This window comes from Hyla sarda, chromosome 3, assembly GCF_029499605.1.
Source record: "Hyla sarda isolate aHylSar1 chromosome 3, aHylSar1.hap1, whole genome shotgun sequence".
Classification (NCBI taxonomy): domain Eukaryota; kingdom Metazoa; phylum Chordata; class Amphibia; order Anura; family Hylidae; genus Hyla; species Hyla sarda.
The window spans coordinates 166,319,533-166,331,659 of NC_079191.1; the positions used below are offsets into that span (position 1 = coordinate 166,319,533).

At 44.2% G+C, this 12,127-nt stretch overlaps 1 protein-coding gene across 2 annotated transcripts in view; it reads right to left on the reverse strand.

Moving 5' to 3' along the window:
* The window catches only part of IL1RAP (interleukin 1 receptor accessory protein), a 263,454-nt gene that overhangs the window by 42,962 nt on the left and 208,365 nt on the right, over nucleotides 1–12,127 (reverse strand). For both annotated transcript variants that reach the window (XM_056565429.1, XM_056565430.1), the window contains exon 4: nucleotides 1,081–1,270. In XM_056565429.1, the coding sequence (XP_056421404.1) occupies nucleotides 1,081–1,270 (190 nt within the window). The remainder of the gene's footprint in view (nucleotides 1–1,080; nucleotides 1,271–12,127) is intronic.

Consider the following 12,127-nt stretch of genomic DNA (forward strand, 5'->3'; position numbering starts at 1 on the left):
TGTCTTATAGCAATAATTTAGAGCTTAAAAGGGAACCTGTCATCTGGCTTTGCCTTATATCACTACTAGCAGCACCTTCTACATCTTACAATAATGTTTCCTATCATGCCCTTATATCCTCCTGCCCATCCTCCATAGTGAAGAAAAACAGTATTAAAACTATCCTACGCAGTATATTAACAGGATTACCTGGACATTGGAGCATGTGAAATCCCAATGTCCAGGGTCATAATCACACATATTTATTCTGTATCTCCACCTACTGTCTGATTGGTAGTCCAGGCACGGGCCACATCACTGCTCTTTTCACTGTAGTCTTGTGAAGGGTCAGGTCCTCTTATGTGAGCAGAGCGGTTAAGTCACCCATGCCTGGACGGTATAATAGGTGTCAATACAGCCTTGGGAGACGTGACTATTTTGGGATGACGAACGCCCCAATGATTAGTTAACTTCCATTTGCATACGATACGGTAGTGTATAGGTTTATATAGGTTAAAACCGGATGACAGGTTCCCTTTGTAATTTAGAGCTAACATGCTACATGCTACGGATAACATGTTCCCTTTGAACTTTAGAGCTAACATGTGCTAAATCCTTACATTTTTATGATTTAAAATTATTAGTTTGAATGTGAATGGTGGACAACACAATGGTAGGCAAGCTATCTACAAAGTTACTCTTATGTCAATCTAAATAAAAAATAACTAGTTTCCTGTTAAGAAACATGATGGGTGTTATAATATTGTGCATAGTGATAAATATGAATAGTGTGCACACTGCAAGCAAGTATAGTACAGACATTATAAGCTCCAAAAAATTACAATGATCAAATGACCCGTGGGACTTCCAGCACAATGCCAGTATATGGAATATTTGAGTGAGTTTCTATTATGAGGATTCTTTCTCATCAAATTTAAATATATATTACAAAAAACACTTATTAAGAAGCTCAAACACATATAATTTGGAAACATCGCACGCTGGGAAGAAATAGAGAATGCAGTCTGAATAATAAACATACTGAGAAAAATGAATAGAACTGATATGAGAAACAATATATAGAATAGTAAATGTCCTTACCAGATACCAGTTCACAGTGGGAGTAACATCTGCGGGGTAGTAGCCCTTGGTGTCTGGACAAGTCAATGTAGCAGTATCTTCTAAAGTAAACGTTTCTACTTCTGCCACCTTGTCATTGCTAACACATGAATTTGGGTCTTTTTTCAGCACTTCTAATGGAAAAGCAATTTTGAGGCAAAAGGTGGTATTTCTAGGAGGCAAAAAAAAAAAATGAAAAAAAAATACACCATATTAGGTTTAAGTTATACAGCTATTTCCACTTCAAGCTTTAACATTGGAACACGTTTAATAAAGTTTATAGGCTACAGTATAAATGCTATTTTTTCTCTATGGTACTTTGAAGATTTAAAATGGAATATTGAATCAATAAAAAGCTGTACAAGCTTATCAAATAGCAATAACAATTCCCTTTATTGCGTTTTCCGAAAGTTTGTAATCTTGAAAGTCTGTCAAAACCTACATTAAACCTCACTCAGGGGAATGTATACAGGGATCTGGTCTTAGCATGGTGTGTGTGAAATACAGATCCCTACGGAAATCTCTACAATGAAAGTAGGCCATCAAAGTTTATGTTACAGTGACGGATAATGGTTAAAAAGTATTTTCCGAGACACCCAGATTTTGCACATTTCAGGTGTAAAATACCCAACATAACAAAATCATAATCACCATGATCTGACTTATATCAGCAGAAAATGAGCCAAAGTCAGTTCCTGGCTCCATTGAGTGTTTATCCGTGTGCTGTATGTAACCCACATAATTGGTGCCTAGTTTACCAACTGTCGGCTCAGTAACAATTAACTCTCAGGAATCCCTCTGTGGTCTGAGTTGTTGACTCACAATTATTTTGAACAGTGTTAAAGAAGTATTCAGTGACCTGACAGTGATGCACATTTTTATTATTTTCTGTGGTTAGTGGATGTTTATTTGTGATGAAATTCTGCATTTGTCTAATCAGGAAAACATTGGTTTCTCTAATGAGCATTACTGCAAGTTCTAACATATGGCACTGTTTGATAAATAAACAGCTCGTATAGGAAGTAAAGGATATCGACACTTTGACACTTTTTTTTATTTTGTTTAATTTTTGCTTTGATGTCCGTCAGATGGACTTTCTGCTCTCTCTTTGTGTTAGAGATAGCGGGGGGGGGGGGGCTTTGCTCTGAGTAAGGTGCACAGTGTAGCAATATCAAAAACAATAAAACAAAAACAGTGCAGAACACAAGGAGCAGGTACATATATAATGTGCAATAGGAAAGAAAGAAAGCAGATGCACTCACTCAGGTACTCGTGCCAAACAAAGTCTTTATTCGGTATCCGTAGCAAGGTACAGCGGGTAGACGCAGAGGAGCAGCCTCGCAGCGACAGACTGTTTCCTGTGCCCTAGACTACTTCCTCGGGCTGCTGGTCAGACCAAACCAGCAGCCCGAGGAAGTGTGTCTAGGGCGCAGGAAACAGTCTGTCGCTGCGAGGCTGCTCCTCTGCGTCTACCCGCTGTACCTTGCTACGGATACCGAATAAAGACTTCGTTTGGAACGAATACCTGAGTGAGTGCATCTGCTTTCTTTCTTTCCTATTGCCCACTGCATACTGTTCGTTTTAGAGTGCACCCTCAGTGTTGCCCCGCAGGACTTTGTTGCCGGCTGGACATTCCCCGGAACGGGGTTCAGGTGGCTTGCAGTGCCGGACCCACTCTTTGCCCTGTCTTAAGTATATAATGTGTTAACAGGTACAGACCAAGGAGTAATCACAAATCACTGGGAATGAGCAAACAGATAGATAAAGAGATATCAAACAGGTCAAGTTCTGAGGTACAGAGTCAGAAAGCAAGAGAGTAGTCTGGTCCCAAGCCAAAGTAATAATGCAGGTACAAAAGAATACAGCAGGTACACAGCCAGTAACAATAAGAACCTTTATCACAGGTAATGTGTACAGACTAAGGTTAAAATAGGCAACCTCAGGAGGGTGTGGACGCTGAAAGCGATTGCCATTGGTTTGCCATCCACGCCACATGATTGGGCCTGGCATTTTCACAGAAACTAGTGACCCTGCTGCCGAACACAGGAGGGTTTAAAACTGCTGCCAGGGCCGGAGGCAGACACACCTGTTACACACACAAAGGGTAGTTTGTAATGGAGAATCATATAGGCTGTGTGTAAGTATAGAGATAACATAACAACTCACACAGCAAGCTGCAGAGGCCATATAAGCTAAATTAAGCTTAATTTCTCATAAAAATGCTATAAAATGGAATAATAACATGGCAGATGTTGTGCAGTGTTTAATTTGCAATACGAAGATCAAGACTTTTCTCAAGAAATTCAAACCTGAATATTCCTATGTAAACAATTGAACAAACATCTGGGTTTTATTTTTGAATGAATATTTGAAAAGACAGAAATCAGGTTCTAAGGGAAGAGAAGCATGCTTGAAAGCTACACTGCATAAAATGCATGAAGTGTTAATTCAGACTATGGGTTTATATTATACAGAACATTTTAATATCAGATTTTGCCTGCCAGCATACATTTAGATTTTTTCCAAGGCATTTCAGTCTGTATTCAATAGGGCTAAGCTGCTTGCTGAACACCTGACAAAGGTTCCAAGGCCAGTATGTGACGTGACACCTATTTTTTTTCCTGACAGTTTCAAGATCTGTCTAGAACAAATCCGTGCCGTATGAACTACAGTGTGGATTCCCCTTTAAAAAAAGGTTAAAGAAGCTAACAAGATACAAAATAGCTTTAGTCTTTCCTAGGACCACAGCTGTTTTATTTTGGTGATATATTTCAGCTATATGCCATTATAGTGAGTGCTGAGACAAACTTATTTTTAAGGCAGAAGCATTAGTTGCCCTGTCCAACATTGTCTCTACTGCATTTAAAGAAAATATTGACAAGGACACAATACAAGAAAGCGGAAATCTTGTTATATGACTTTGTGGGGATTTTAAAGGAAGTAAAAGGGACTACTTATCAAGTCGCTTAAATCTTACAGACCCACTATGTAAAAGTACAAAGGTTTGTGTCTGATGTTTTAAATGGGCACTGTCTGATTCAAAAACTTTTTATATGTTTTCTTTTTATAGAAATCATGGCTTATAAAATCATGGCTTTGTCCAAGCTGAAGCACAGGCATGGACTAAGTCAAGTAAGTGAGGGTGGGCTAGCACTCCTCTGTGCTCTCTCATCAGACATAAGAGAGCTCAGAGGAGTCCTATCAGACAGGAGAGAGCACAGAGGAGTCCTATCAGAACGGAGAGAGCACAGATGAGTCCTATCAGACATGAGAGAGCACAGAGGAGTCCTATCAGACAGGAGAGAGCATAGAGGAGTCCTATCAAACAAGATAGATTACAGAGGAGTACTACCAGACAGTAGAGAGCACAGACGAGTACTATCGGACAGGAAAGAGAACAGAGCAGTACTATCAGAAAGGAGATAGCACAGAGGAGTACTATCAGACAGGAGAGAGCACAGAGGAGTACTATCAGACAGGAAAGAGCACAGAGCAGTACTATCAGACAGGAGATAGCACAGAGGAGTCCTATCAGATAGGAGAGAGCACAGAGGAGTACTATCAGACAGGAGAGAGCACAGAGAAGTCCTATCAGACAGCAGAGAGCACAGTAAAGTCCTATCAGACAGGAGAGAGCACAGAGGAGTCCTATCAGACAGGAGAGAGCACAGAGGAGTGCTATCAGAAAGGAGAGAGCACAGATGAATGCTATCAGACAGTAGAGAGCACAGAAGAGTACTATCAGACAGGAGAGAGCACAGAGGAGTCCTATCAGACAGGAGAGAGCACAGAGGAGTCCTATCAGACAGGAGAGAGCACAAAGGAGTCCTATCAGACAGGAAAGAGCACAGATGAGTACCATCAGACAGGAGAGAGGACAGATGAGTGCTATCAGACAAGAGAGAGCACAGAGGAGTACCATCAGACAGGAGAGAGGACAGAGGAGTACTATCAGACAGGAGAGAGCAAAGAAGAGTGCTATCAGACAGGAAAGAGCACAGAAGAGTGCTATCAGACAGGAGAGAGCACAGAGGAGTGCTATCAGACAGGAGAGAGGACAGAGGAGTACTATCAGACAGAAGAGTGCACAGATGAGTACTATCAGACAGGAGAGAGCACAGAGGAGTGCTATCAGACAGGAGAGAACACAGAGGAGTGCTATCAGACAGGAGAGAGGACAGAGGAGTGCTATCAGACAGGAGAGAGCACATGGGAGTACCATCAGACAGGAGAGAGCACAGAGGAGTACTATCAGACAGGAGAGAGCACAGAGGAGTACCATCAGACAGGAGAGAGGACAGAGGAGTACTATCAGACAGGAGAGAGCACAAAGGAGTCCTATCAGACAGGAAAGCGCACAGATGAGTACCATCAGACAGGAGAGAGGACAGAGGAGTGCTCTCAGACAGGAGAGAGCACAGAGGAGTGCTATTAGACAGGAGAGAGGACAGAGGAGTGCTATCAGACAGGAGAGAACACAGAGGAGTTCTATCAGACAGGAGAGAGGCCAGAGGAGTGCTATCAGACAGGAGAGAGCACATGGGAGTACCATCAGACAGGAGAGAGCACAGAGGAGTACTATCAGACAGGAGAGAGCACAGAGGAGTACCATCAGACAGGAGAGAGGACAGAGGAGTACTATCAGACAGGAGAGAGCACAAAGGAGTCCTATCAGACAGAAAAGCGCACAGATGAGTACCATCAGACAGGAGAGAGGACAGAGGAGTGCTCTCAGACAGGAGAGAGCACAGAGGAGTGCTATTAGACAGGAGAGAGGACAGAGGAGTGCTATCAGACAGGAGAGAACACAGAGGAGTTCTATCAGACAGGAGAGAGGCCAGAGGAGTGCTATCAGACAGGAGAGAGCACATGGGAGTACCATCAGATAGGAGAGAGCACAGAGGAGTACTATCAGACAGGAGAGAGCACAGAGGAGTACCATCAGACAGGAGAGAGGACAGAGGAGTACCATCAGACAGGAGAGAGGAGTGCTATCAGACAGAAGAAGAATGCACAGAGGAGTCCTCTCAGACAGGAAAAAGCACAGATGAGTACTATCAGACAGAAGAGTGCACAGATGAGTACTATCAGACAGGAGAGAGCACAGAGGAGTGCTATCAGACAGGAGAGAACACAGAGGAGTGCTATCAGACAGGAGAGAGGCCAGAGGAGTGCTATCAGACAGGAGAGAGCACATGGGAGTACCATCAGACAGGAGAGAGCACAGAGGAGTACTATCAGACAGGAGAGAGCACAGAGGAGTACCATCAGACAGGAGAGAGGACAGAGGAGTACTATCAGACAGGAGAGAGCACAAAGGAGTCCTATCAGACAGGAAAGCGCACAGATGAGTACCATCAGACAGGAGAGAGGACAGAGGAGTGCTCTCAGACAGGAGAGAGCACAGAGGAGTGCTATTAGACAGGAGAGAGGACAGAGGAGTGCTATCAGACAGGAGAGAACACAGAGGAGTTCTATCAGACAGGAGAGAGCACAGAGGAGTGCTATCAGACAGGAGAGAGCACATGGGAGTACCATCAGATAGGAGAGAGCACAGAGGAGTACTATCAGACAGGAGAGAGCACAGAGGAGTACCATCAGACAGGAGAGAGGACAGAGGAGTACCATCAGACAGGAGAGAGGAGTGCTATCAGACAGAAGAAGAGTGCACAGAGGAGTCCTCTCAGACAGGAAAAAGCACAGATGAGTACTATCAGACAGAAGAGAGCACAGAGGAGTGCTATCAGACAGAAGAGTGCACAGATGAGCACTATCAGACAGGAGAGAGCACAGAGGAGTGCTATCAGACAGGAGAGAACACAGAGGAGTGCTATCAGACAGGAGAGAGGCCAGAGGAGTGCTATCAGACAGAAGAGAGCACATGGGAGTACCATCAGACAGGAGAGAGCACAGAGGAGTACTATCAGACAGAAGAGAGCACAGAGGAGTACCATCAGACAGGAGAGAGGACAAAGGAGTCCTATCAGACAGGAAAGAGAGCACAGAGGAGTCCTCTCAGACAGGAGAGAGCACAGAAGAGTGCTATCAGACAGGAGAGAACACAGAGGAGTGATATCAGACAGGAGAGAGGCCAGAGGAGTGCTATCAGACAGGAGAGAGCACCTGGGAGTAGCATCAGACAGGAGAGAGCACAGAGGAGTACTATCAGACAGGAGAGAGCACAGAGGAGTACTATCAGACAGGAAGGAGCACAGAGGAGTACTATCAGACAGGAGAGAGCACAGAGGAGTACCATCAGACAGGAGAGAGGACAAAGGAGTCCTATAAGACAGGAAAGAGAGCACAGAGGAGTCCTCTCAGACAGGAGAAAGCACAAATGAGTGCTATCAGACAGAAGAGAGCACAGAGGAGTGCTATCAGACAGGAGAGAGCAAAGATGAGTACTTTCATACAGGAGAAAGCACAGAGGAGTACTAACAGACAGGAGAGAGCACAGCGAGTACTATCAGAAAGGAGAGAGCACAGAGGAGTCCTATCAGACGGGAGAGAGCACAGGGTACTATCAGACAGGAGAGAGCACAGAGGAGTCCTATCAGACAGGAGAGAGCACAGAGGAGTCTTAACAGACAGGAGAGAGCACAGAGGAGTATCATCAGACAGGAGAGAGAGTACAGAGGAGTCCTCTCAGACAGGAGAGAGCACAGAGGAGTACTATCAGACAGGAGAGAGCACAGAGGAGTACTATCAGACAGGAGAGAGCACAGGGAGTACTATCAGACAGGAGAGAGCACAGAGGAGTCCTGTCAGACAGGAGTGAGCACGGGGGAGTACTATAAGACAGGAGAGAGCTCAGAGGAGTACTATCAGACAGGAGAGAGCACAGGGAGTAATATCAGACAGGAGAGAGCACAGAGGAGTACTATCAGACAGGAGAGAACACAGAGGAGTCCTATCAGACAGGAGAGAGCACAGGGAGTACTATCAGACAGGAGAGAGCACAGAGGAGTGGTATCAGACAGGAGAGAGCACAGAGGAGTACTATCAGACAGGAGAGAGCACAGAGGAGTGCTATCAGACAGGAGAGAGCACAGAGGAGTACTATCAAACAGGAGAGAGCACAGGGAGTACTATCAGTCAGGAGAGAGCACAGAGGAGTACTATCAGACAGGAGAGAGCACAGAGGAGTACCATCAGACAGGAGAGAGGACAGAGGAGTACTATCAGACAGGAGAGAGCACAAAGGAGTCCTATCAGACAGGAAAGCGCACAGATGAGTACCATCAGACAGGAGAGAGGACAGAGGAGTGCTCTCAGACAGGAGAGAGCACAGAGGAGTGCTATTAGACAGGAGAGAGGACAGAGGAGTGCTATCAGACAGGAGAGAACACAGAGGAGTTCTATCAGACAGGAGAGAGGCCAGAGGAGTGCTATCAGACAGGAGAGAGCACATGGGAGTACCATCAGATAGGAGAGAGCACAGAGGAGTACTATCAGACAGGAGAGAGCACAGAGGAGTACCATCAGACAGGAGAGAGGACAGAGGAGTACCATCAGAAAGGAGAGAGGACAGAGGAGTACCATCAGACAGGAGAGAGGAGTGCTATCAGACAGAAGAAGAGTGCACAGAGGAGTCCTCTCAGACAGGAAAAAGCACAGATGAGTACTATCAGACAGAAGAGTGCACAGATGAGCACTATCAGACAGGAGAGAGCACAGAGGAGTGCTATCAGACAGGAGAGAACACAGAGGAGTGCTATCAGACAGGAGAGAGGTCAGAGGAGTGATATCAGACAGAAGAGAGCACATGGGAGTACCATCAGACAGGAGAGAGCACAGAGGAGTACCATCAGACAGGAGAGAGGACAAAGGAGTCCTATCAGACAGGAAAGAGAGCACAGAGGAGTCCTCTCAGACAGGAGAGAGCACAGAGGAGTGCTATCAGACAGGAGAGAACACAGAGAAGTGCTATCAGACAGGAGAGAGGCCAGAGGAGTGCTATCAGACAGGAGAGAGCACCTGGGAGTACCATCAGACAGGAGAGAGCACAGAGGAGTACTATCAGACAGGAGAGAGCACAGAGGAGTACTATCAGACAGGAGGGAGCACAGAGGAGTACTATCAGACAGGAGAGAGCACAGAGGAGTACCATCAGACAGGAGAGAGGACAAAGGAGTCCTATAAGACAGGAAAGAGAGCACAGAGGAGTCCTCTCAGACAGGAGAAAGCACAAATGAGTGCTATCAGACAGAAGAGAGCACAGAGGAGTGCTATCAGACAGGAGAGAGCAAAGATGAGTACTTTCATACAGGAGAGAGCACAGAGGAGTACTAACAGACAGGAGAGAGCACAGCGAGTACTATCAGAAAGGAGAGAGTACAGAGGAGTCCTATCAGACGGGAGAGAGCACAGGGTACTATCAGACAGGAGAGAGCACAGAGGAGTCCTATCAGACAGGAGAGAGCACAGAGGAGTCTTAACAGACAGGAGAGAGCACAGAGGAGTATCATCAGACAGGAGAGAGAGCACAGAGGAGTCCTCTCAGACAGGAGAGAGCACAGAGGAGTACTATCAGACAGGAGAGAGCACAGAGGAGTACTATCAGACAGGAGAGAGCACAGGGAGTACTATCAGACAGGAGAGAGCACAGAGGAGTACTATCAGACAGGAGAGAGCACAGAGGAGTGCTATCAGACAGGAGAGAGCACAGAGGAGTACTATCAGACAGGAGAGAGCACAGGGAGTACTATCAGACAGGAGAGAGCACAGAGGAGTACTATCAGACAGGAGAGAGCACAGTGCCCATTTAAGCACTAAAAATACAAGCAAATATGCCATGCCATTAAAGACGTTTTCCAAGATCACAATAATAACAACATGTCATTAGTTTGTAAGTTGGAATCTAATGTTCCGATTGTAAGTAGAAGTACAGTGCCATGAAAAAGTATTTGCCCCTAACTTCTTGTTAGACAAAAATAACTCAAGTAACACAAAATGCTGTTTTTCAATAATGATTGTCTTTATTGAGGGCAAAATGCTGTTCAACCCTACCTGGTCCTAAGTGAATAGGAAATTTCCCCCTTACCCACGAAATAAATCAGTTGAGGAAAATCAGTTGGATTCTATTTCTCTAGCCACACAGGCATGTATGCATGTATATATCACATAACAATCTAAAAAAAGTGAAGCAACAAGAAGGATTCAAAAAGCAGCGCATGATGCCACGTGGTAAAAATGCTCAAATACAGATGCCTGAGTTACAAAGCCATTTCTAAGACTATGGGAATCCAAAGACTCTCAGAAGTCATTATCATATCTCAATTTCACTAACAGTGCATTGACAACTTATCCAAGAGGTTACTTAACACCCAGATGACATTTAAAGAACAGCAGGCTCCAAATGACAGTGGGAAAGAGAGGAGGCATGCCACTGCAGCTCAGCACCACCAGCTGGTAACAAAAAAAGGTGATCAGCAAACTAAAGGTATGGTAAATCGTATCCCCATAGCATTTATCTGCTTAGTACTTGGTATTGAGCTCACATATTACCTTTAAAGTGGTACTCCCACTTTTTTTAATGAACTGGTGCCAGAAAGTTAAACAGATTTGTAAATCATATTCAATAGTAGAGAGAAAAACTCGGCACAGCTTGCCTAATTATTAGCACCTGACATCCAATGCCTCTGCTGGCTCAACCACGTCTGATGGTGCTCACTGGTAATAGCAAAGTCCAATGCAAATAATCCATAGAAAGAGAAAAGAAAACCAGGGCAACTCACCAAATACGTAAACTTCAAGCTTCTTTATTAATCCATGAAGGGTATAAACAGTGCAAGACACGGGTGGACAGAACACAGGGGGGCCCCGAACGAACGTCCCCCTGTGTTCTGTCCACCCGTGTCTTGCACTGTTTATACCCTTCATGGATTAATAAAGAAGCTTGAAGTTTACGTATTTGGTGAGTTGCCCTGGTTTTCTTTTCTCTTTCTATGGAAGATTTGTAAATCACTTATATTAAAAAATCTTAATCCTTACAGTACCTTTTAGGGGCTGTATTCTAGAGAGAAATCCAAAAAAGAAATGCACTTCGTCTTATGTCATGACCACAGTGCTCTCTGCTGACCTCTGCTGTCCATTTTAGGAACTGTCCAGAGCAGGAAAAAAATCCCCATAGCAAACATATGCTGCTCTGGACAGTTCTTAAAATGGACAGCAGAGGTCAGCAGAGAGCACTGTGGTCATGACATCAGAGGAAATTAATTTCTTTTTTGGATTTCTCTTTAGTATACAGCCCCTAAAAAGTGCTGGAAGGATTAAGATTTTTTAATAGAAGTGATTTACAAATCTGTTCAACTTTCTGGCACCAGTTGATTTAAAAAAATGTTTTCCACGGGAGTATCCCTTTAATGCTTCTTTCCGAGGAAAGCTGCCAAGCTGCCTGCACAAACACACAAATATATAGAGACTCTTCTGCTGCACAGATTATCTAGAAAATATTAAACTGGCCAAAAACAATTAGATATGTGTCAGTCAGTCAGTGACCATCCTTCCATGTGTATGGTGAGTTCTTGACTGTCCCTTACAGTAAGGATCAAAAGTGTTGGCACCCCAGGTAAAAATTTGTATTAATGTGCATAAAGAAGCCAAGGAAAGATGGAAAAATCTCCAAAAGGCATCAAATTACAGATTAGACATTCTTTTAATATGTCAACAAAAGATAGATTTTATTTCCATCATATACACTTTCAAAATAACAGAAAACAACAAAAATGGCGTCTGCAAAAGTTTGGGCACCCTGCAGAGTTAATATCTTGTACTGCCCCCTTTGGCAAGTATGGCAGCTTGTAAATGCTTTTTGTAGCCAGCCAAGAGTCTTTCAATTCTTGTTTGAGGTATCTTTGCCCATTCTTCCTTACAAAAATCTTCCAGTTCTTTGAGATTTCTGGGCTGTCTGTCACGCACTGCTCTTTTAAGGTCTATCCATAGATTTTCAATTATGTTGAGGTCAGGAGATTGTGAAGGCCACGGCAAAACCTTCAGTTTACGCCTCTTGATGTAATCCCCCGTGGAT